Source organism: Biomphalaria glabrata, chromosome 1 (assembly GCF_947242115.1).
Source record: "Biomphalaria glabrata chromosome 1, xgBioGlab47.1, whole genome shotgun sequence".
NCBI lineage: Eukaryota > Metazoa > Mollusca > Gastropoda > Planorbidae > Biomphalaria > Biomphalaria glabrata.
The window spans coordinates 49,453,057-49,481,031 of record NC_074711.1 but is presented as its reverse complement, the minus strand read 5'-3'; the positions used below and the strand labels follow the sequence as shown (position 1 = coordinate 49,481,031).

The 27,975-nt window shown below is 32.2% G+C and overlaps 1 protein-coding gene across 1 annotated transcript; it reads right to left on the bottom strand.

Moving 5' to 3' along the window:
• On the bottom strand, positions 1-27,975 carry LOC106065911 (E3 ubiquitin-protein ligase RNF126-like). The gene is made up of 9 exons (XM_013224831.2): positions 27,817-27,975; positions 22,304-22,353; positions 20,884-20,944; positions 12,238-12,407; positions 9,349-9,414; positions 7,044-7,110; positions 6,565-6,658; positions 2,631-2,746; positions 1-957 (listed from the first exon to the last, which is right to left on the bottom strand). The coding sequence occupies exons 1-9, from the start codon at positions 27,895-27,897 to the stop codon at positions 841-843; spliced, it is 822 nt and encodes a 273-aa protein (XP_013080285.1). The 5' UTR covers positions 27,898-27,975; the 3' UTR covers positions 1-840.

The window sequence follows — 27,975 nt, the reverse complement described above, 5'->3', positions numbered from 1 at the left end:
TTAGCAGTTTCAACACTTATTTATTTCTGTATTTGAAATCAATTGGAAGAGAACTTTTGAAAGAAAACTTTTCAATTAGTGTTAAAAAATTGTGTTATTGGTTTATTTGCACAGAATAATTTTTTAACAGCTATCACAATGACTTTGACATGACAACTTCACCCATTGCCATAGCAATCTGATACATGACATGGTTGTATTTGTATTTTGTACATGGAAATAAACAGTTAGTATTTTATGTTCAATCCATTTCCCTACAAACTGACCTGGAGGCTTGTGTCTTGTAATTAGAGAGCACAAGAATGACAGAAGCTCCATACTTATTGAATATTTATTTTGAACAAGTTTCTTATAATACTTCATTGACAGACTTCTTGAATGAACATTAGCAATAGCAATGACACAGGTAGACTATATGTGTATAAAGACAGCAGCATCAAATTAATGGAGTTGACTATATAACCAATAGATAACATGACTATATCCACAAACTGAACATTTTCACCAGACTGTACAAGTCCAGGCATTTGTTTGATGTGAACAATGGAGCAAACAGATTTAGTGTACTACAGCAATAAAGATCAAATTATACACCAGAAACAAAGCACCTAAAACTTAAACAAAAATTTATGGAGTAAAAAAAAAAGATGGACAGTTGTAGAGATCAGATATTCAAACTTGGTCTGTAGAGACTTCTCCCTCCTTGCCCATTTGAAACTTTTCAAGAAGTGAGTAAACTGATACAACCAAAAAAAATAAAATATTAAAACCTTATCTACTGTATTCAAGTCAAATGTATCTCTGCCAATTGTTATACACATCAGGAGCTTGGAAGCATTTTTAAGAAGATGATGCTCCATCCAATGAAGCAGAAAATAACTGGGAGTCCAAAGCATCCTCATTTCTTGTTCTATCAATGCCATTCAAGTCTTTTCTACACACTGGACATGTCCCATGCTGTTCATTAAATTAAATTGCAAATTAATCTTTACAATTAAGATGCTGTTTTCTTCTAATATGCACTAATTTATAACACATACAAGAGTATGTATAGATAATAAAGTTGAAATATAAATAAAAAAGTGCTACTGTTAAATAAATTCAACAATGCAAGTCACAAACAGATTTTTTAAAAGGACTTTTAGTTAGAAATCAATTCATTGATTTCCATACCACTCTATGAGCTATAAATATAGGGGGCTTATAAATAACTATAGATTAACACCTGAATTTGCATCATAAAAAATGAGAAAAACTGATATATATGCAACCATTTTGCCTTTAAAAGTCTAGTTTTATTGACACACTAGTTCTTTCCAGGTATTAACAATTCACTACATTTATTTTGGGTCTCCTCACACAACAGAAGTAGGAAGAAGGCTGAAAACACTACACAGATGCCCAACCCGTGACAGCAAATGTGTATCAGGGATTGGCCTTTTAGTCATATGAGAAGTTGCAAAGGGAGGATTTTATATCCAAAAATGTAAAATACTGGAACACAAATACATTGAATTTTGATGTTGATCTAGGTCTACATAGAACTAAATTGCTTAATCATACAGTATAATCTTTACAGTTAAACTTTACACAAGGTAAGAGATTTTTTTTTTAAGTAAAAATGGTGTTTGTAAGCTAGGGATTTTCATAATGGAGACTAATCTAAAAATAACTATCCTTTTAGTGTATCTAGTGTAAGGAATGTAAATAAACTATAAATATATTTTTAAAAGTAGATACAATTTGTTAGCACTTATCACAGGATGAACACATTTAAGCTCAACTCCTAGAGCTATTAAAAAAAAAGGCTACAACTGTGCAAGTATGTACTTTTGTAAAATGCAATCATTAAAAAAAAATTAGCCTTATATAAAAGCTAAAATTTTGATTATTTAGTTGGTAACAGGGATCTTTGAATTTAGTTCCATTTAAGCATTTAGTGTCTTTTCTCCCACAATATCTCTCTAATCTAATTAATATACTTACATTGAAAGCTTTCAATTTTGTGATGATAATATTAATATATTTTAAATACAATTTTCAGTACACTGAGCAATTGTATGAAAAGTTCCAGAGAGAAACCAAGTGCTTCACTACATAGAAGTTTAACATTAAACTTACTGATTAAGTTACAATTATTTTTTTTCTGTTTTAATTATAATTTCTTAAATGTATCTACAGACTATTAGTTCTGTTGCATACTATAAACAGGTCTTTCCTAATTAATATGATTATCACTTTTTACCAAAGGCTTATTTTGGCTGGGTTGTTTTTTTTAGATCTTATATTGGAACTGGCTTAGATGCTATTACTATATTTAGAACTACACTAGACTAGTCTCAATGGAAAGTAACAACTTAATTTGGGTGTATCATATTAGAACTAGCATGTATTCTCATTGAGCTATAAATTTACATGTGTGTGATATTTTATTGCTACTGTAGCATACATTTTTTATTCATAGGCAACCAAGATCAGAAAGACCTGTCTTCAATAGGGTACAGTGCTATCTGATCTAGCTATAGAAAAAGGCTACATGCTTGTAGTGATGGCCACTCAAAAATGTGACAAATATTTTATTGGATAAAAACTTATTTAGTTACTGAATATATCTAAGAGAGATAACTCACCATTTCTAACCATTTAATAATACATTCAGGATGGTACAAATGATCACAAGGAAGTTTTCTCACTTCTAGATCAAGCTCAAAATCATCCATACAAATAGAACACTGAAGAGTGTTTTCTGTAGAAACGAAAACAGCTTAGTATTTTTAGTATTTATATTGCCTCACAAAATAAACAAAAAGTTATAAAGAATAAACTGTAAATATAGTTCAAATTGTCTTAGTGGATTATTGCAGTAAAAGTGAACATGAGCTCCTATACAATACAATTTAAAGTTAGTAAATCAAGCCATCTCTGCTGGATCTTCACAGCTACATTAAATATAGTATTGTACAATATTAAGCAATGCAAGTCAATACTCTATTGTTATTAAACATAACTAATAGACCTGGTTAGCAAGGAATAATTTAAATGATTGACAAAAAAAAAATTAACAACTGTGTATTGTTGCCCATGAGTATTAATTGGGAAAACAACTTGGCTTTACCATAAATTTATAAACGTGAATTCACTTTCATTTTGTTCTACTGTAACAGAAAGTGATCAAATAAAAAAACTTGCTTAATGAATTTTGAATAATGAATGCAAAGAAAACAAGATTCTGAGTTCTTTTGTTTTACTTGTTTTGGATGTTCAAAGTTAAAAATAATTAACTTCTCGCTGGACGAAGGAGGATGGTGGCGAGCAGGGTATAACCCTGCCTGGTCGTGCAGTTGGTGAACTGGACTGTCATTTGGATTTATCGATGGTCCCTGGTTCAAACCCTGCCCGCTCACATCCCCCATCGTCCTGTGGGAGGTTTGGACTAGGAAGTAAACTATATTAAGTCTCTCACATCCCCATCATCCTGCGGGAGGTTTGGACTAGGAAGTAAACTATCTTCAAGTCTGAAGGAACATCTGAAACATTAAAACAAACAAAACAACCCGGGACCGTCGAGATAATCAGTTCAGCACGCTAACTGCACGGCAAGGCATTGCTCTTAACTTAATAACAAACTGGTTACAAACTAATAGCCTATTATTGATAAAGAGATATATTACACATTACGGCATGTCATCTCTACCGGATATGTACAATATGTCAGACGAACGATTTTAGGTAATCTTTCAGCATTGATATATCGTGCTTGTACTTCAATGTCTCAGCACAGCCATCAACAGAGCTATTGGCATTTTCATTTAAACGGAACTAGAATAAGGATGTAGATCTACATATATTTATGATATAAATTTGGAATAATTTAGATGTAATTTAGATTAGATTTATGAAAAAAAAATCCTAGATAATCTATCAATATGAATGCAACATTTAATTTAAAAATAGTAGATTAGTTTCAGTATATTATAGCATTGCAATATTGATCTAGATGTTTGGAAATCAAAATCTACACTTTAAGTGTAGAAATTGAAATTCTATATCTTGATCTAGTCTATATCAGTCTAAACTAGACCTAGAAATTCTAGATCTAGACTCTACAACGATTTTAATTAGAATATAAATCCAGATCTAGTTTTAAAAATCTAGATCTAGTTTAAAAAATATAGAATAGAATTAAATCTAGCTATTATGCCTTTTTTAAAAGTTTAATAAACATTACTATACCAAGTTGTTTTAGCATTTTATTTGAAGAATTCATTCCATATGACGTCAAAGGAAAAAAATCCACTACGTCACATGGCCTAGTTAGACTAAAAATGTCTTCATCAATACGAGCCAGTTATCAAGGGTTCATAGACATTGGTGTACAGAGTGAGTTCTTTTAACATTTCATTTAAAGAATTAATTCCATATGACGTCAAAGGAAAAAAATCCACTACGTCAGGAGGGCATGGCCTATTTAAGACTAAAAATGTCTCCATCAATACGAGCCACTTATCAAGGGTTCTTAGACATTGGTGCACTCAGTTTATTTTTAACATTATATTTAAAGAATTCATTCATATGACGTCAAAGGAAGAAATATTCCATTACGACACAATGGGCTTGTAACAAAAAAAAATGTTTTTTTTTAACACAAGAGATTTAACGAGAGTTCATAGTCTCTAGTGCATTGAGTTCTAATAGAATTCAATTAAAGATATTATATATATATTAGGATTAAAGCCTCATTTTTTTTGCGTTTTCTGTCAGTCTTTCTGTCAATCATGTTAACATCGAAAAAAAACCATCTAAAACCTATTGAAAATTTGATTAACCTTTAATTTTCCTTCCGAAACATCGCAATAGTTTTAAGTATCTATAATAGAATGTTCCGAATGTTTTTACATATAGTGAGAGAAAAAGAGAATTTTAGATAAATCTAATACCATTAATTACATTTTTGGAATGGTCTCGTATGAAAATTAGATGTACCATAGCCTTGGGGAGAGATTTTTCTACCATATTTGGTGTTAGGAAGTTGTTTTCCTTAACAATCGGAACATAATATTAACGATAATTAGATTTAAAACATTTAGCTAGAAAATTAAATGTAATGTATGACAGAAGTTTGATTTTACATAAATAGAGTTAGAATGTTTTTCATAAAAATCCAGAACAACCGATATTCGTAAATGAGTAGATTATTTGTTTTATTTATTAGAAGTAGGATTTCAAACAGTTATTTGTGTTAGTAGATTTTTCATATAAAATTCGGAACAATTTTGGCGACGATTTGTAAGAAAATTTAAGTAATATAGGTTGATTTCTTTTTCAAAACCAAATCCGGAACATTCTTTACAGATAAAAAAAAACTTCTGTTATGTTTCAGCAAGAAAATTCAATGTCTAAAAAGTGTTTTTCAATAATCGTTTCTAGTAACTTACTTTATTTTAAAATCCTGAACAAACTATTGTTGATATTTTTGAAAAAAAAAGTCATTTGACATAAATTTGTTTTAAGTTGAAAATACGGAACAATTGGATATCGATAATTAAACTATAGTGACTTATTGTCCAAGAATGTAAGGGTAATGTAAGTCAATGATACTATTTCAAATAATCATTTGACATAATTTTTTTTTATAAAACAACATCCAGAACAACTTCCTAGTTCTTCATAGTTCATAGGAAAGAAATTACATGTAATACAAGTTAGAAAAGCAAACAAACATTCGTTGACATTGATTTGTTTTTCACAAAAACATCCGGAACAATCTGTTATAGATACTTAAAACTATTGCAATGTTTTGGAAGGAACATTGAAGGTTAAATCAGAATGGCAATTTAGTGTTGTTGCTTTTTTTTTTTATAAACGTGATGGACAGACAAACCAACAAACGCACAAAATAAGCGCTTTTATCCTGGTGGGGGCACTAAAAACACAAAAATAAAATCTACTTATTTAAAAATTTTTATGGAATTAGTTTAGCACCATATCATACTTCGCATTACGCTACTGCACGAAAGTAACTGCATAAAAAGTCCATTTTAAAAAATATGCGTGATATTTACATACAAAATGCATTCTTAGCCTTTATAAAAAAACATAAATTTTTAATTTTAGCAGCTAGTTGACCAGAAAAAACACCTTTAACTAATATTTATATTTGTTGTAAACATTTCTTGTACATTTTATAAATATATTTAACTTAATATACTGATACTGAAAATCCACAAAAAATTATCATTCTTTGTTAACATATTGTAACATTGCCTCCCTTACATTTAAGTAATAGTTTTAGAATTGGTGTATTTTTATGAAAAAATCGCTTGCATAATTAACTTTGTAAACTAGACAGTTTGCTTTTAGAAAACCAAAAGTAGCCATTGCACCTAAACTTTTCAAGCCACATCGCATGGTGAAATAATATTTTTCATTTCTCTTCTAGTTTTCGAGATCTAAGTGTGACAGACATTTTGCACAAACCTAATAGTGGCTTTTCCCCTTACGGGGGCTGCTAAAAAAAAGGAACAGTTAGTGGAGTGAAACAACTAAATGAAGAGTACTACCTACCTATATGTGTTTGATTTATACGAACTCGCTCAAGATTTTCAATTTTCTCCCTCTGTGCTGGTGGTGCACCTGTGCCTTCCAAATGATTTAACAACTGAAAAAAATTATATTACAGCTATCACTTTTATTATTTACAAGTTTCTTTTTTTTTCAGGCAATATTAATTGCAAGTAGACAGCCAAAATGCAACTAATATCTACATGCATGCAAAGTGTTTAAACTAATTAGATAATTATTTAATTTATTTTAACAGGGAATGTTACTAAAAGAAAAGAGAAACACATTTGTATACAGCTTTAATGTTTACAAAATTATAAATTAGATTGAAATATCTATTCTAAATAATTGGTGGCATAATACAAGAAACCAAAAGTTAATGACACTAAAGTTAGTACTCAAATCAAAACACACACACACACACAATAAGGTCTATGAATTTTTAAAAATCCAAATCTTCAAAGTGATCAAATATGTCCTACCTGAGATATGATTGCATCTAATCCACCAGCTCCCCAGGCATAGTCACCAGGATTCCCATGCAAAATTCTGGGGCGGTAAAACAAAAGTATTAAGAAAATATTGTCAAGTTGTTTTAAGTGGAAGAAGAAAGTTGGATTATCTGTCTTTTGCAATACTATCACCTCCAACTGCACAGATACTGTTAGCATAATGGGTGATGAATATGTCATAATTTTAAACTTTTTTTTTTTACTTTTCTTTATGCCTTTTATTTAAGGACATATTAAGACTCTAGCACTAACCCTATATGTCTATGAAAGATTTTTACAAAAGTTAGAGTTGGGGATTTATGCTTTTATGCAACATAACCTTTTTGGTTACTACAAGATTCTATTAATATTACAGTTTTGTTTTCTTAATAATTATATTGCAACCAGTCCAATTTATAAAACATGATTTACTTTTAACATAATCAGAGGTGCCTACATGCCAAAATGGAAATGTGTATTCCCAGACCTGGAAATGTGTATTTTTGAGGGACAAATGTGTATTTTTCTAAATATAAAGAAATATACTCAACAACAACTTAAACTATTTGAGCACATAGAACACATGAAATTAACACAGCATTAATTTATGTAAGACATTCTGTACAGTTTTCAAAATATTTAATATTTAAATATCTAGCCTTTGCAATGAAAGCTTTGGCATCCTATACAATCACTATTCACAAAAATTTGTAAGATTTTTTTCAGACAGATAATCCTTATTAGTTCTGCTGAATAGATAAACTCCAGAGCTGTTGTAAGATAAAGATATTTATTATGGGCTCTTATGCTTGAAGTTGTTTTAGAAAACAAACAGATGTGTGCAAGGAATCAAGAATTTAATGCTTTTTTCTGCATAATAAAAAGGTTTTCTTTTACAAACACAGACTTTCATAATTTATGGAACCTACTTAAGTCACTTATGACCATAGCAGTAGTTTTAGATCTGCCACAGAAGATACTTTCTGCAATTTTAGAGTCAGGAAACATCAGTTTGATTCCTTTTGTCATGCTAAGAGGGATTAAGCTAAACAACTATTTCTGCCAATTAAACCTCTGCCCTTCTCAATTTCATCTAGATTCTAAAGAACGAATTTGTTAATTTACAAAATATCCAATCTATACCTACAGGCAGCTTCACTACTAACAGTTAATTGGTTTCTAATATCCATAGGCCATTTAAAGGTATTTTAACATGCCCATGGAATTGTTCTGTTCAGAATGTGAAATACTAGATATAGATCTTTTTAAAATTGGAACAGACATTTTGCCTTTTTTATTTTGGCTTCCATAGAAGATAAGAAATGGAAATAAAAAAATCTCTTTTCTTTTATAAGATGGCAGAAATTGCTGTTTTTGAGTGCCAGTAGTCACAGATCTAGATCCTAATGCTACTAAATCTAATTTAAATGTAGAATTATATTTACTTTGATCTAGATTAGTTCTAGATGTGGATCTAAGTCTATATAGATCTAGTACACACATGATCTACTTAAATCTACTATCATCTAGATCTACTAGATCTAGTTTAGATTCTAAATTTAGATTTATGTAAATTCCTGATGCATGACATCGTAAATTGCAATATTAGATCTAGACCTTATCTAGATTCTACAAATGTCCAATGAATTAGAACTTAAATTTAAACAATGAATTAATTTGCAATCAGTTTGAAGACTTGAAATAAACTGACACATTGGTAGGAACTTCACTTTATTTAGATCAGCAAGATCTAAACTAGTAAATATTTTAATCTTCACACATCAGCTTGTGGAAAAAAAAACTGATATCTTGTGGTATCGATGCGATTTTTTGTATTTTGCAGGTGAAATGTGTATTTTTAGATGAAAAACAGAACTAGAAGGAAATAAGAAGGCTGACACACTCGCCAAGAGTGGGAGAACTAACTAACTCACTAAAAAACTCTGCACTCTATCCAGAAGAATTGAAGAAATAAATCATAAATAAAATAAATGAGAAATGGACGAGCTCTCATCCAAATCACAAGAAAGATGACGCTTACTATAAGCTATCCCGACAAGACCAACATATTTTAGTGTCAATTAGCGATCAAAATATACACAATACATAATAGAAATGAACGAATAATCATCCTGAGCAAAGTTTTATACACTTTTATAAACTCAGCAAGGACTTTTTATTCTCTGCAAAATAAAAAAAAAAGATAACCTGTTTAACAGTAAGATAAACATTCAAAGTCCAATAAATAGGCATAAAAAAGAAAATTTTTAGCAATACCAAAACTCAAACTACTAACATTGGATTACGTCCTCCACCACCAGCTAAATCAGTGCCAAGACGCTGAATCACATAGTTGATAATGCTGTCAATACAAAAAAAATCATTTTGTTATTAGTTTGAAAGAAGCAAAAAGAAATGTTAGATACCAGTACTTATTTCAGGTTTCAAGAATTAAAGCAGATTGAGAGGTCCTTCCTTTGGTCAAGTGTATTAAGGCCTTTGGAGGTGGAGTTCTGCTAGTGATAAATTACACAGAATAACTAAATCATTAACATAAATGTTGTAAAAATATTAATTAACTCAATGAGTGCGGAGCGTCTATCCCATAGACGGTCTGTCTGCCCTAAACGCACGGAACGTCTATCCCATAGACGTTCTTACCCTACCTTTGTTTCGTTGCATTTTTAAATTAAAATTTTTAACTAACAACAGTGGAACTATTTTTACTTTATAAAAGAGTTCTTCATCCTTTGTTTACATAGAAATTAGAAGCTTTTGGCTTTATTTAGACATTTATTTATTACTTTTTTTACAATGTAAAAAAACGTCGCCATGTTCTAGTCCAAGACACACCCACAATGTTGACTACCGAAGAGACTTTATAATTATTCTAAAATTTATCACAAATAAATAGTAATAATGAAGAATTTGATCTAGATATATAGATTAGATTCAGGTAGGTCTAAATTTAGCGTATTTAATCTATATTATCTATATTATTAGTATTTAGATCTAAATCTATTATTGTCAGTAGGCTAGGTGTAGTCTGTAGATCGAGATTGACTAGATCTAAGCTTTTATCTCTAGACTTGGACTCTAGATCTAGATATATCTTTAGATCTAAGCTTCTGGTAAATAAAAAGAAAGGAAATGCCAGATCTACATCAAATAATCATCCACTGTGGGCATTTTTTCCCCATTTTCTTCTTTTTTTATTTTTAGTATTGTTTATCTGTAAAAATCTACAACATCATGGCTATGCTTGTCCAAGACACACCCACAATGTTTACTACTGAAGAAGCTTTATTATTGTTTTATTTATACTTCTATGAATTGTAATAATGAAGATCTTGATCAAGATTTAGCATAGGATGAAGCAGACTTGGACATTATTAGCATTTAGATTTAGATCTAGTATTACCTTATTATATACTTAGGCCTTAGCCTTAGACTAGGGCTAGGTCTTGAATGTAGATCAAGGTTGACTAGATCTATGCTTTTATCTTTACACCTTTGTAGATTCCTATAGATCTAAGCCTAAGATAAATGAAAACAACAGAAATGGCAGATCTAAATCCAGTATTCATCCACCATGCTGGGCCTTTTCTTGGTATATTTTCTAGCATTTTTTTTTAGAATCATTTTTTGGTAAAAATCATCACCATCACTATACTGGTTCAAGTTGCACTCCAAAAGGTTTACTACTAAATAAAAGTAAAGTATAAAACTATTCTAAATCCATAATTTATCACAAAGGAACAGTAATAATGATCTATTAGATGTCGATATCTTAGGTAAAATGAATTAGGATTTTTATTGTCCTTCATCTAGTTAGAGATTTAGGCTTTGATCTCTCGCTAGCCTATGTCTTGCACTGGTCTAGTATTAGAATGAAAGATGTTCTAGGCAAATAAAAAGAAGACAAATCTAGATCTATATCCCATTGATTCAAATGTACATAATATTTGAGTGCATTTGGTTGATAGATTTAGTACTGGTATCTATTGTTATTGGTAGTAATGAAAAGCGCAATAATTTTCACTTTTATTCTGACTAAAAAACCAGGTAAAAATAATAATATAATCAATGATTCATCATCTTTTATTGACTGTTTTATCACATTTCTTTTTGAAAATGCTTTAAATAGTCTAAATATGCTGTTTCAACAGTAATACAAAGAACAAAATCTAAATTTAGGTCTCAAAAAATCTAAAGTTGGCATCCATTTTTTTTTCTGAGTGTCATATTATTTAGATTATAATTTGTATCTTATATTTAGTATTAGAATGAAAGATGTTCTAGGCAAATAAAAAGAAGACAAATCTAGATCTATATCCCATTGATTCAAATGTAAATAATATTTGAGTGCATTTGGTTGATAGATTTAGTACTGGTATCTATTGTTATTGGTAGTAATGAAAAGCGCAATAATTTTCACTTTTTTTCTGACTAAAAAACCAGGTAAAAATAATAATATAATCAATGATTCATCATCTTTTATTGACTGTTTTATCACATTTCTTTTTGGAAATGCTGTAAATAGTCTAAATATGCTGTTTCAACAGTAATACAAAGAACAAAATCTAAATTTAGGTCTCAAAAAATCTAAAGTTGGCATCCATTTTTTTTTCTGAGTGTCATATTATTTAGATTATAATTTGTATCTTATATTTAAATAGAAAGATGTTTACATTTTCACATTCTCCATTCATTTACCTTTACTTTGATACCAAATATGCTATTATAGCATCATTGGTACTTAAGCAATAAATTTTTGTTTTAGCCCTATTTGGAACATTTTCTTTTTTTTTTAAAAAAAGTAGCATTTTTTTGAAAAAAAAACACAGCAGTCAAAGAGTTAATAAAGCCTCACCTTTTTTTTTTTACTAATAGTAAATAGTTTTAAAAAGGTATATTTTTATGGAAGTGACTTGCATATTTAAATTTAAAAACAAAATGATTTGCTTTCAGAAGATAGCCATTAAACCAGAACTTTGCAAACTGCAAAATACCATGAAATAGTAAAACATAAAATCTTGGGTTCATACTTATGTTACTTCAAGAAAAATATATACAGAATCAAAGATATTTATTTCTGTTCAAACTTCTATGTAAGGTCTCATTTGTTCTGATGTTACATACTTAATACTAAGGAAAAAAATAACCATTTTAATATTAGTCTTACCCATGTAAATTTGGTGAGGGTTCTGTAAAATGAAACACAGCATTAGGTCCAACACTTCTGATTTCATCTTCATCACTCAAATCAACATCAAAATCCTCATTAATGCGAGTAACAGAGGGAGTATTTAGTCTATGTCTAGAAGTACCTACATTTGCAAAAATTGGAAAAACCTAGAAAAAAAAATTAAAAAAAAAATGAGTCTGAATAAACATAAAATTTGCCTGTTAATTTGTCAATTGTCTGTACAGCACAGATAAGTTTTACATTTTAGACACCTACATAAACTACAATGTTGCTGTGCATATTTCCTTTGTCTTTTTAAATTGATGTAATACATTATATGAGTACATGTCAATGGCTTCTTTTAGTGGATGAACAACTAATAGAAATAAGATGAATGTCTGGGTTAGCTTTGCCTGGAATGCTGTGGCCAAAACACAGCAGTTCTCCCCTCTCCAAGCAGCTGATGTGTCCAATGGAACAGTTTCATATGGTTCTTCTAGGGTGTTATGTATGATACTATCTCGTATACAGACTGTTGACATAATTGAACCCTACCACCTACATCCAAAAGTAGCAACTTTTGAAACTTAAAAAAACCTATATATAAACATATATATATATATATATATATATACACACAAACATACACAGAGATGCCTACATATCAAAATGGAAATGTGTATTCCCAGACCTCAAAATGTCTATTTTCCTAAATATAAAGAAACTAGTGGACCAGCATACACCGTTATTTTGCAGGGCGGCATTAGGCCACTGCAACCTATGGGACTGCAGTGAGTCCCGCACTTTTATAGGACCCTCGCTAATTCAAGGTGTATAAATTATTAAATTAAACCATTTTATAACTTAAAACAGATTTCCTGTCGATTTACCAGAAGCTCCAGGAAATCTCCCTAAATTGTAAAATATACGAAAAAGTCCTTGAAATATATGGAAATATATAGACAAAAATTGTCATTTTGGAGTGTCATTCAATATGGAAAACGCCAATCCTACGCGCAATATATAAAAACGGCATTATGCATTAGCCGTAATTGTGTAATCTGGTGAAAGAAGCTTCTCACGCCTCAAACTAATGAAGAATTACTAATGTAGGAAACAGAATTATTATGATATACTGTATGACTTTGCAACACGCAACTTCCGCAAGGCTCGTAAAGTAATTCTGTATGTAATAAAGAATGAATAAAATGCATAGACGAATTTATTTTCTAATACAAACTATTAAATTTCACTTATTATCCGCTTCTCTACCCAAACAAAATCCGTTTCGCATAGGGCCCCACAATGGTAAAGTCCAGCCCTGCTATTTAGTGACGGGTGAATATACATAGTAGATTACTTGTTCTCTTTCCATGACTTCTTGGTCACAATGGTTAAGTCCGCGCTGCTATTTAGTGTTTGTAAAATGTTTGTTTGTAAAATATTTTACATGTTTCAGAGTTGAAGGACAAAGGGGGATGGGAACGGGCAGGGTTTGATAAATCCAAACAACAGTCTAGCGTGCAAACTGCACAACCAGACAGCCATCCGTAGTGACCAGTGAATGCTTGTTCCCCCCCCCCCTTCTTGTTTTTTCGTGGGGTGACTATCCGCAGAAATAGAAATAAGAGAGTGATCTTTCCTTTACTACTTCTACTCGTCCAAACTGTTGAGAAACAACGAGAATTATATATATATAGATGTACTCAGGAAAGACTAAAATCATTCAAGAATGTAACATTCACGAAATGCAGCAATCCGAAAAATTAACACAGAATTAAGTTATATAAGACATTCTGTAAATTTTTCAAAATATTCACACATTTAGTCTTTGACATAGACTTTTCTAGAATATGTTAGAATGTTCTTGTTACTTATGATCAAATACCAACAGAAAATGTATTCAAAAGAATGAGACTTTATGCTTGAAGTGAGTTTAGACTTAAACCAGATACAATGGTTTACTTGGCTGGACTGGTGACAGTTTTGTTAATGGGCAATTTCTTTAGAAGGTATGCAGACACTGGAAATATTTTATCACATTTTGAAAGAATTCAGATTTTCTTCTTTCAGACCATTCTTTGCAGAGTTTGATAATGAAAAGCTTTGGCATCCTCTACAATCACTAATAAATAAAAATTAAAGATTTTTTTCAGACAGATAATCCTTATTAGTCATTGAGCTTGTTTCTAATATAAAAGCTGGGCAATTGAGTCTGCTGAATATATAAACTCCCTGTTGTAAGATAAAAGTTCTTATTCTGGGTTCTGAAGCTTGAAGTTGTTTTAGAAAACTGATGTGTTGAAAGAATCAAGAAGTTAAAGTTAAAAAAGGTACAGAAACTTATATAAATTATAAAAGAAAGGCTAGATGCCTACTTTATTGCAAACAGTACTCCATCGGAGAAAAAGGCTGCTATACTACTAGCCTCCATTGGGGCCAAACCCTATGCTACATTAAGGTCATTGGCATCCCCAGAGTTGCCCATCACGAAATCATATGAAGAGCTTTGCAAGTTGCTAATCAATCATTACAACCCTCCTCCATTGGAGATTATGGAAAGATTTAAATTCCACAACAGAATTCAAGAAGACAGTGAAACAATCAACAAATTTATAACTGCTATAAAAGCACAGTCAGAACATTGTAATTTCAGCCCAGCGCTCCAAGAATCACTTAGAGATAGATTTGTTTGTAGTCTAAAAGATGTAAACATTCAGAAAAGACTCCTTCAAGAGGCCAATCTAACATTATCGACACCTATCAACATAGCTACAGCCATGGATGGCCAAGAGAGATGCAGAACAGATTCAGTCTAATCAAGCCCAATCTCTACACAGGATGCAAACCAAAAAGAGCACAGCAAAAGCTGAACTACAAATGAACGATAATCTCTATACAAGAGATCAAAAGAATCCTTACAACTCATCTCCATCGAAACAAGAAGATAAAGGGGACACCAGAACTATGTGTCTCTCCTGTGGCAAGCCGAATCATACAAGAGCAAGATGCTTCTTTCGCAGTGCTACTTGTTTCAAGTATGGCAAACAAGGTCATATAGAAAAAGCATGCAAAAGAGAAGGAAATGTATACAATGTACAAGATGATACAGAAGAAGAAATATTCAGCTTGTCAACAAACACAAACCAAATGTGCATAAAAATTAATATTGACAGAATCAACACAGAAATGGAAACAGACACAGGTTCTGGGCTATCATTAATGACAGTAGAAGATTACAAGAAAATATTTAAAAGAAACCCAAAACTTGAATGCACTAACGTCCACTTGAGAACCTATACAGGAGAAGAAATACTCCCTCTGGGAAAAGCTAACGTAACAGTATACAATCATCATGATACCAAGAAACTTCCTCTGTACATATTGAGTAAAGGTAGCAATCCTATACTAGGACGAGAATGGATATAATCTCTGAAGATCAACTGGAGTGACATCAAACAGTTAATATCCTCTGAATCTTGTATACAAGAAAATATCAATTGTCTAATCAAGGAATTCGAGGTCGTCTCAGAAGGAATAGGCACTGTCAGAAAATGCATGCAAACATAGCAATAAAAGATGATGTTAAACCAAAATTCTGCAATGCAAGGCCCGTCCCTTATGCTATCAAGGCAAAAGTAGAAAAGGAGTTGAATAAACTGAAGAACAATATTCTCTACCAAGAATAGAAGATATCCTTGCAAACGTAGAAAAAGGAGACAAATTCTCAAAAATAGATATATGACAAGCATATCTTACACTTCAACTAGATGAAGCTTCAAAACATTTAACAACCATCAATACACACAAAGGCCTATATGTGTACAACAGACTTGTTTTTGGGATCACATCAGCTCCTATGATATGGCAAAGACCTATGGATATTATCTTAAATGGACTCCCAGGAGTACAATGCAATCAAGACGACATGATCATCACAGGGAAAGATGACACAGAACATCTTGAAAATTTAAGAAGTGTACTCAGCAGACTGAAGGAAGGCAAATCTGGAAAAATGTGCCTTCTTCAAGGATGAAATTATTTTCTGTGGAATAAAAATTTCGAAAAAAGGATTACATAAAACCAGTGACAAAGTATTAGCAGTAATGAACAATAAGTCACAACTGAGGTCTTTTCTAGGTATGGTTAACTATTACCATAAGTGGCTCAAAAATATTGCACAAATAGCTAAACCACTCTACAATCTACTACAAGATAAAGTTAAATTCATTTGGGATGAAAGCTGTACCAAGGCCTTTGAAACAATAAAACAATGATCGCATCTGATAATGTTCTCATAAGAAATGACCAAAATCTACCAGTTCGATTGTGATGCATCACCATATGGTATAGGGGCAGTTTTGCCTCATGTGATGAAAGACCAATTGCGTATGCTTCTAGAACACTAAATAAAGCAGAAGAAAATTATTCACAACTGGATAAAGAAGCTCTAGCAATAATTTGGGCAGTAAAGAAGTTCTTCATCTATTTGTGTGGGAGACACTTTACCCTCATTACTGATCATGAGCCACTGAAACACATTTTCAATCCAACCAAAGGTATTTCAGCTATGTCAGCTGCTAGACAACAAAGGTATGCTGTATTCTTATCTGGATTTAACTACTCAATTGAATTTAGAAAGTCCAAGTCACATGCCAATGCTGATGGACTCTCCAGATTACCACTACCCATTACAACCCCAGTAAATGGAGACAATTTTATAGCAGATAATCTCTTCTATAGTGAACTAACGGAAATGATACTGCTAAATGCGACAATCATTGCTAAAGAATCTCGCCATGATCCACAAATAGCAGAAGTATTAAGTTTCATCTCACAAGGCCATTGGCCCAGATTCACATCACCTGGCATCGAACCATTTTTCTCAAGACGTCATAAACTAATGGTCCAACAAGGATGCTTACTGTGGGGTTATCGTATAATAATTCCTAAAAAGCTACGCTCACAACTGGACACTTTACACATAGGCTATATGGGCATTGTCAAGATGAAAAATGTCGCACGAATGTATTTTTGGTGGCCAGGATTAGATAAAGACATAGAATCGATCACAAAGCCATGTGAGGGATGTTTTTTATCATCACCACTACATCCATTGCAGTGGCCAGAGCGGCCATGGGAACGAGTGCATATAGACATTGCTGGACCTTTTATGAATAATATGTTCTTCTTAATAATGATAGATGCTCATACAAAATGGGCAGAAGTATTCCCCGTCAGTTCTACAAAATCATCTTCAACAATCAAATGTTTCACAGAAACATTCTCAAGATTGGGAATACCCAACATCATTGCAAGTGACAATGGCTCTGCGTTCACTTGAAATGAATTTAAAGACTTTACCAAAAGAAATGGGATCAAGCTCATCACAACTGCACCTTTTCACCTGGCTACCTATGGACTTGCAGAAAGGTTAGTGAAATCATTTAAAATAGCTATGAAGGCTGCAAAAATTGATTCAGGCACAATAAGTCAGAAAATCTTTAAGATTTCTTTTTGCTTACAGAAATGCTCCACAATCCACAACTAATGAGAGTCCAGCATTCCTTATGTTTGGAAGAAGACCACAATCTCGTCTGGATTTACTTAGGCCAAACATGGACATTCAGGATAGACTAACAAAAAATTACTTAAATGCGAAGCTGAGAGAATTCCAAGTTAGGGACAGTGTTCTTGCACGTGATTAAAGAGCGAATCAAGAAAAATGGCACTATGATGTAATAAAGTCCAAAACAGGACCTCTAATGTATACAGTAGAAATATACCCAGGCATGATATGGAGGAAACCCATTGATCAGTTGGTCAGCACTCCAAGACAAGAGAAATGATTCCTACCGTGTCAGAAAGAAATGAACATTTCGCTAGTGCTACTCCAACACCAGATGCTGTTACAATACCTTCTCAAGACAGTCTTAGTGACCTAGCTACAAAACCGGACCCAGTAGGAAACAATGAAGAATCCTCCCAACCTCAGGTTGAGTACCCATGCTCACCTACAAGAATGGTGACGCATACTTCTCCTACACCCACAGTTAATCATACTGAACCCAATAACCCAACCTCGCAACGTGGTTACATTACCAGAAGTGGCAGAGAAGTTCGAAAACCACACAGATACAACGAATGGAACAATCACATAAATTGACTTGTATCTTATTTTATATTTAGATATATGCTGACTATCTGTCCAGTCATATGTTCCATTTTTTTTACATTTCTATTTTTTTCTTCTCGACCTTCTTGTCATTCAATTTAAATGTTATCTTTTTTTTTTTGCAGGATGGAGATGCTGTGGTATATTATTATTTTATTATGTGAATGTATATATTTATGTTTATTCACATCACTAATAAATAACATCACTTCTGGAGCATTCACTGGAAAATTTGTAAACCAAACATGTCTTCATTTAGCCTTCTATGTCTAACAGTGTATGTAATAGAAGCTTGATAAGTCACGACAACACACTAAGAGACAGCTCAACCATCATTTCTTCCATCAAACCTCTGCCCTTCTCACTTTCCTCCCTGAATTTGGTGGTTCAAAAAAACTTGCTTCTTTAACTTCATTAACAGTTGATTGGTTTTAATGTGCATAAATAAGCTATTTAAAGGTATTTTAACAATCCTATGAAATTGTAGGCTACTGTCCTGAATATGAAATACTAGATCTAGACCTAGATCAATATTAAGTTAGAACAGCCAATTTGCCAACTTTTTAAAATTTTCGCTTCCATAAATGACAAAAAAGGAAATCAATACATCTCTAGAAGGCAGATGTTGCTGCCCATTTTTTAGTCTGAATCTAGTTACAGATATCTAGATTTAGATGCTAGAGGTACTAGATCTAGTCAATAGACTATTAAGTCTAAGTCTAGATCGATAAATAGATCTACTTTGATATAAATCTAGATTAGTTCTCTCTAGACTCTAGATCTAGAAAACAAGACTAGATCTATATCTATTAAGATCTTAATTCTAAATCTAGATTTATGTAAATTTGTGGTGCCTGTCATCTTAAAACTTTTTAATTCAATACTAGATCTATAAAACTCCAATGAATAAAAAAAACAATCTTCTTCTTCTTCTTCTTCATCGTTCTCATTGTTATGTTGGAGTGTTCATATGACTAGACCAATACATGAGATGAACTGCGCAGTGGTTTCCAAATCAGGGAGCTCTCCATATAGTTTTCTTTCTATTGGGGTGATTTGGGGCCAATGTCTTATACGGGCCTCTTGGTAGAGAGAGCAGTTTTGGAGGACGTGGTCGGCATTTTCTGGTGATACTCCACATGGGCAGATTTCACTGGTTCCAATTTTGAGCTTCCGGAACATGTGTTGTCGCATTCTGTTGTGTCCGGTCCTGAGTCGAAAGATTAGACGTTGGTCTTGTCGGGATAGCTTATAGTAAGCATCATCTTTCTTGTGATTTGGATGGGAGCTCGTCCATTTCTCATTTATTTTATCTACAATTAATTTCTTCATTTCTTCTGGATAGAGTGCAGAGTTTACTTGTGAGTTTGTTCTCCCACTCTTGGCGAGTGTGTCAGCCTTCTCATTTCCTGCTAGTTGTATGTGAGCTGGTATCCATTGAATAACAGTTTTTTTGCTGTTGTGGTTGAGCTTTGTAAGTGCTGTTCTGAGGTTTTTAATATAAGGGGAATCAGAGTTTTGCAGGCTTTGGAGGATTGTTTTTGCGTCTGTTAGAAAGACAATCTGACTGTGAGGGGAACTTGGATGATTTGCTAGCATGGTAGCAGCTAGTGCTAGTGCTTCCCTTTCTGCTCTGTGACTGTCAGAGAGCTCTCCTGTTGCAAAGGATTTTTCTAGTTTTTCTCCATCTGGCCATTCGATAAGTATTCCAGCTCCTCCATTTGTGGTGGCTTTATGGGATGAGCCATCCGTGTAAACTCTGATCCACTGATTGCTAGGGTAATTGGTATGTAAAAAAAACAATCAATTCCAATCAGTTTGAAGACAAGAGTCTAGAAATAAACTGACACACTGAAAGGAACTTCGCTTATTTTGCATCAGCATTATCTAGATCTAGTATTAGTAATTTACATTTTCGTGTGTCAGCGAGCCAAAAAATAAATAAATAAATAAATGATATCTCATGGTAGATCTAATTAATCTAATAAGAATAGTCCATTTCTAGGTCTTGAAGCAATGATCTATATAGATCTATCTGATTAGCAAACAACATTTCTTTTTTCATTTATTTATTTAATTTTTTTTGCTTATGGGGGGAAATGTGTAATTTTAGATGATAAATCGTACTTGCATATTTTTGTGTCCTTATGAGTACAAAATGCATAATATGCGTACATGTAGGCATTTCTACACACATGCACATATAAAATGTGTGTGTGCATATTTTTAAGTTGTATAGGGCATTTTAATACTTATGTTAATCATTGCAATCTGCTGTTGTTTACATTTTCAATATCTGGAGTTAGTTATAATAATAATCATCAATGTCCACTTAATCCTTTTGTGTCAGACACCCTCTTGCGATTATTCACTTTTCATTAATAACTTTGAATTTTTTAAAACCATCAGTTATAAAGAGAAACAATTTTCAATACTTAATTTTAAAAAAATTTGAAAAGTTCACATACTTGAGAAATTTGTGCTGCAGTATCAGAAGTATGTACACTAGGTGAGGAAGAGGGCTGAGGTCTGTGTAAAAAAAATATTATATATAATTATTATATAATTTTTAGGCATAAGAAATAATAAAATCATTTTTAATTGATGGTACCAAAATGTGGATTTATAGCTTTAATACAATGCTTATAAATTAGCTTTGTCCTTGAAAGACAGACTGCTCCCTCCTTTTGGGTACATCATGCCCCACGGTTTGAGTAATAATGATGCAGTGTAATAAAATAGACTGAAACAAATGTCTTCGATATTTAGAGTGTCACATATAGCTCAACAACATCAGATTACAAACTTGTACACATAAAATAGTTGCATATGTCATATGAGTCTACTATTTCTACTTCTCTGTCAACTATATTAACTATATATATTATGTGTCTCAAAAGATATCATGAGGAAGGGGGGGGGGGAGAGAGAAGGAAAATTCTCTCTGCTTTTTGTGAAAAAAATTTCAAAAAGTGTAGGGATTCTTACATAAAAATTGTGTTTTTATTTTATTCTAAGTTCTGATAACATTTTCTTTTGTTTGAAACTGATAAAGGAAAAATTCTTGTCTAACAAAAGATGCTAAGCAATAACTTTGGATGAGCTTGAAAATGAGATTTTTTTTTTTGTACCATACAAATGCTCGTGACCTGAAGTGATGTTTTTTGAAAAAGTCTTCGAAACTGGTCACAATTCAGTGATAGATAAATACAATATTTTTCCATAAAATGTGGGGATGAGAGGCCAAAACCACAAGGCTACCTAACAAAAAAGGCTGGAGTTCAAATCTTGATTTGAGCAGAGTTGTGTTGACTGAGCGTATAATGGCAATTCAACAACCTTCTTCCAGATACCCCCTCCTCCCACTGGTCCAAAAAGATCATAGCACACTGAGCATGCAGTAAGCATGAAATATGCGCTACAGAAAAGCTATTTTTAAAAAAAGGACCTTATTTTTACATATTCATTTGTCATGAAAATGATAAACTGAGATTTATATGCGCTTACAATGTAACTGAATATTATTATATGTAACTCAATATTACCTAGTTTTTTATGTTGATGAAAGATGCGCTATAAAATAGCGATAAAAAAAATATAAAAAATAAAACAGCATTATTTTCATCTATTCATTTGTTATGAAAATGATAAACCAGATTACTGACGTTGATTGTGACTACTTACAATGTAACTCAATATTACCCAGTTTTCATGTTGCTTTGTTTATATAACTTATTAAAATTGTATTAATTCAGAAGATTACTTCAAACACTCCACTACTCATTGAAAGATATATTTTCATGATGTATGCAAAAAAAAAAATTATAAAGAATTCAAGGCAAGATGCAATTCAATTCAAGATTATCATGAAAAAAAATGTGAACGTACCTTTCAAGTTCTTCAATAAAACCACTGTTGCACCTTGAACAAGTATATGCCTAAAATAAATATACAATATATATTTATTTTTTTTTTAATTTAGAAAAAAGAATATTATTTATCACTTTTTTTTTTTAAATATCTGAGTCTACATTGGTTTCCTAGACTTAAGATCTAAATTAATTTTGGATTTGTAATTCTTAATTTTACTGTGCAACAATATTTGCTTTGAGACAGCATTTTATCTACTAAAGAGTTGGTTGAAAGCATTTAAGGAGGATTCTGGCAAATGTTTTCCTGATACTGATAAGAGATAATAGTCCAATCAGTGATATATAATGTAAAAATGTTAAGTCTTTCTGTACGAGCAACTCCACTCATTTTCTCTAAAATTGCTCACTATTATCTAAACCTTTCGAAAAATCATCAATTAGTCGTATTAGTTGTGTTTCACATGATCTATATTTCCTAAAGCAATGTTGGTGCTGAGTAAGATTGTTATGTTTGTCTAAGTGGTTTATGATGTTGCTACATATAAATGTGTTCTAGGATTTTACATGTGATACTGGTTTGTAGTTATTCTCCTTTTTTATTTAGGGGGGTGACGTTAGCTTATTTCTAGTCCCTTTGTTCTCTGCCCTGGCTAAGAGATGCCTGAAAAAGTATTTTGAACACTGGTGCTAGCTCATTGCTTAGTTCTTTGAGTAATCTAGCTGGAATAACATCAGGTCCAGATGCTTTATTTGGTTTAATGTTCGCTAATAGATTTTGGATCCCCTTTTCTTGTACTTCTATATCTCCTATGTTGTCTACTTGGTTCAAATTAAGTAATATGTCTTTATCATCTGGGGCTGAGAATGCTGAAGCAAAGTATTTGTTTAGAATGTTAGCTTTAGCTTCATTATCATTATGTGTTAAGTTATCTTCTCCTTTAATGGTGCTACTACTGATAATCTAGAGCAGTGATGCCCAAAATACGGCCCGCGGGCCGTAGTGGTTCCATCCGGCCCGCCGAAACGTTAGCACAAAGTCTATAAGACAACCCTCGAAATAAAAAAGGATGACAAATGTATCTTTACCTACGTTATGGCCCCCTCTCTAATGGCTAGGTGAATTGTAACATTTGGGTGTTTATGAGTTGGGACTCTAAATGGACAATCTACCAGGAAAAGTGAACGGATATTTACTTATTTGTGGAACATGATAGTAGGCCAACATATATGTTTCATTAGAAAAGTGTGGCTGTTTAAAAATACAACATATACACGGCATTATGAAACAAATATGGCGACATTCTTGATTTGAGACGCGAATGAAAGATTGTTAAACTACGGGTACTAGATCAACGGGTTTCTATTACTAATCAAATAGTTTCAGGCTAATTTCATTTCATTTTTATATCTTTTCGTGTCCCGCGACACGAGGTTTGGAAATGAAAATGGCCCGCCGGACAAGTAAGGTAGGGCATCACTGATCTAGAGTAAAGCTATCATATCAGACCAGTTAAGCCGAATCGTGGCGATTTTTCACATTTGAATTATTGAAGCTCTGTATTAGCTAGACCTAGAAAAAAATGAAACCATCTATAAACTTGTCATCCATTGGTCTATAAAATTAGATCTGCTGCACAGTTTCAATTTCCCTAATTAAAATAAAATTTGATGTTAAAGAGGGGTGAGGTAGGTATGACAATTTTTTTCCCTAACTATGACATTGAACACCCTGTAAACCATAGGTATTTTCTGGTGCAAAAGTGACTAATTGTCATACACATGTCACAATGAAAGATTTAGCAATTGGCAGGGGAGAGCATACTTAATATAAATTATTTTTTGGGGCAAATGGAAGAAAATCTGCAAAAAAAAAATTTGTTAATTTGTATCAAAATAATTTGTTTTTTTGTCAAAATAATGTTTCATAAACATGTATTTATAAATTGCTTCTTGTGTGTTTTGTTGTGTTTATATACTAAAAATTTACTGATAATGTTTATTTTTGCTTAGAACATTTAAAAAACATTGCATAAAAATACAGAAACACTCAAAAAAAAAATTGTTTGATGTAGCATTTTCTAAAATGGTAAACCTTATCAAACACCCCCAATAACTCTGAATAGGTTTAATGGAAAGCAAGGGAAGTGTAATATACATGTTCTATTTCAATCCTGAATCCAAATATATAGGTCTTGCTTAGCTAATGCACCATGGGGCTATACAGTATCGGTAGCCTTAGTTCTGGAAGCACGCACTTTCATGTCAAAATAACACGCTTTCATACCAGTGTACTTTATCCCCTAGAAGAAAAAGAATCTTGCACAGGTATACAAAATTAAAAGTGTTAAAAAATAGGAAAATGGATCGCACACCATAATACCACAGTATTTCTGTTCTAACAATCAAAATAACAGAGCATTAATAAAAATAAGGTGAGATGTCCGATATGGTATACAAAAGGGAGGTGTTCGATATGGCAGTTTTACTCTAGTAGAGATCAAGAGTAGATCATAATCTATTACTAGATCTATATCTAGATCTAATTCAGTAATTGTTACAGTTATTTTAAATGCAGTACATATACTAGATCTAGATAGTACATCTATTATTACATTTTATTATTATTATTTTATATGTAATATTATGTGTATGATGAGTCACTGGCAGACCCTCTGGGTGGAAGAGATTTTTAGTATAGAATTCACACAATTTATATACGAATTTATTACTTATATATATATACTAATTATTTATATTTCAACTTATATTTAGATTATTTCACCCCCCCCCCCCAGTATGTTGGCCGATTTGGTGGGTCGGGAGGGGGCGATTGCATCAATCCCCCCCCCCCCAACTTTCAAAAAAAAGGGGGGGGGAGTCCAAATTATTTGTAGAAATCACAGCTTGCTAACAGAATCAATTAAATATCTATATGATTAAAACTTGTTATTGATATTTTAACCGATCTTAATATTATGTCGTTCCCCTGTTGGCCGATAGGGTAGGGGAGGGGGGAGGGAATACATCTACTACCATTCCCACCTAAACTATTTCCCCTCTCACTTCCGATATTTTTTGTTTAGGGCTTTGAATTATAGTTCTGTAATAGAACAAAGTTACAAACATGCCTTTTGAACAAAAAGTATCACAAATGAGGATTTTAAAAAAAATATTATTTATGGAATTTTTTTTTTTTTGGTGGCGATCCTCACAGCCTTAATCTAAATATGTAGGTACATCTTATCTTTTCAAGGAACTAATTAGTTTCATTTAAGGGCCTATAAATTAATATTAGAATATTTTACAAGTAAAACATATGAGCTATAGATGTCAGGAGACTGCGTTACTGCAGTGAAGAATGCAAGAAAACGCTTTTGGCGTCTGGGCTTCACCCCGAACCTCTCTGATGAATAATAAGCTGCTGATGATGTCAAGAGAATGTGTTTGTACAGTGAAAAATGCAAGAAAACGCTTTTGGCGTAGGGGCTCCACTGGGGAAGCTTACTGCTCTCCCCCAGACCTCAAACTTACAAGAGAAAGGCCTCAACATCTATGCATAAGGTTAGGGTTTACTGGGCAATAGGGTTAGGGTTTGTTAATAAATCACTTCTCCCACTCCAAAGTTCTGGATCCGCTAGTGGTATGAGTGTGGGCACTGTCTATGGTATGGGTGTATATAAATATATAATAAATTGACTGAATAGAATATATATAAATAAATTGAGTCTATAGATGATATATAATAATAATAATGTGATTATCTAGAATCTAGATCTAAATGTATACTTTGTTACTTAAAACTATAGTAAATTTACAAGTTATCTAGAGTCTAGACTCTGTCTAATAATAATACGAAGTGTAGATTCTAGATCTACAATCAGTAACAATCACTCTTATATCAAGTCTTGTCTTGATCTACTAATGATGACTAATCTACTTTTAAAAACTTAAATCTAGATCTAGGTTCTAGATCAAGAATATAATATAATATAGAATAGATCTATTGATCTAATCTAGATACTATTTATATAATATAGATCTAGAGTCATCACATAGAGATCTAGATCTATTGTAGATTCTAGAACTTCTAGTAGAAGAGTAGACTTTAATTTTTACAGTCTGTCAAGTCTGTGTAGTGTCAGTGTGTAGACAGTGTAGTCTACTGTAAGTTACTGTAAAAACTAAACTCACTTTAGAACTCGTAACTGAGTCTCTGAGACTAATTTAATAACTAATTCAATTGAAGTAATTCTAGACACTTAAACGACTTAGTGATACGAGTTACATACTTATAAGTTATATATTTATATAGGCATAGGTCTAGATCTTAGACTATACTATATCTATAGACACTATAGTCCCTATAGACTATAGACACTATAGTCCCTATAGACTATAGACACTATACTTCACTATAGTCAAGTAGTACCACTAGATCTAGTACTACAACTACAGTTATAAAGTTTGAACTAGACTAGTAAACTACAGAGACATGATTCATGATAGTTGATAATATTACTATAGACTATAGTCATATTATAGTCTATTAAAGACTATTACCATGACCATATATATTTTATTACCCTAGTAAATTCTAGATAGCTATTAATTTTAACTCTATTAGGGTTAGGGTTACTGTAGTGAGTGTAGTCGTAGTACTAGTCTACTAGTACACTAGAGTCACTAGCTAGTAGTGACAATCACTGACATAATAAAGTCATGATAATGAGATAAGTGGTACTAGATCTATTTTACTTAGTACTAGACTATCTTCTATATTATATACTAGTCTATTGATCTAGATTATAGATCTAGACATTCTAGACTAGACTCTACTCTAGTCTAGAGTCCTAAGCCTAGAAGACTAGAGTGTCACTAGACTAGACACTAGAGTCACCAGAGTGACTAGCAGTCGTAGAGTGAAGTCTTGAAGACTCAACTAAGACTAACTAAGACTACACACTGTAACACACTAAGAATAAGAGTGACTAAGAAGAGTGACTAGAATTAGACGTCTAGAGTCTAGAGTAAGAAATAGTAGACACTAGTAGTAGTACTGACAGTAGTCTGAGTAGATACAGTGATAAAGATAGATTATTAAATTGATTAGAAGTCTCAGCACCGAAGGAGTACAAGACTTAGACTCTACTCTCTAGTCTAGACATATTCATATTGATATTAATAATTAATTATTTTTTTTATTATCTCTAGAATGACTAGAGTCTAGAGACAGTAGAGTTGGACTAGTACTACTACTAGAGACTAGAGTCTCAGTCTAGAGTTAGACTTATCACTTAGATCATAGTCTAGATCTAGAGAAGTTAGACTGTCACTTTAGTTAGACTGAGTCACTGACTAACTTAAGACTACTTTTAAAAGTGGTCTTAAGTACTTAGTTAGAGTAGAAGTAGAGTAAGAGTAGTTAGACCGGCATAGAGACTCTGGCCAGACAGACTGGATACCCATAAGGTGAAATCAGAACTTAAAAAAAAGGAAACATCAAGATTCTAGCAATAAAACTTTATTTACCGGAATATTTATAACTACTACTCTCATACACTGATGACAAAAGAAAGTATTAGGTTGCCTTTCCAGAGTAGCTTCCGCCATTTTGTTTATAACAAAATCTAAATCTAGAATCTAGATCTAAATAAGAAATGTGACGTCAGTTGATCTCCGTGTGTCCTG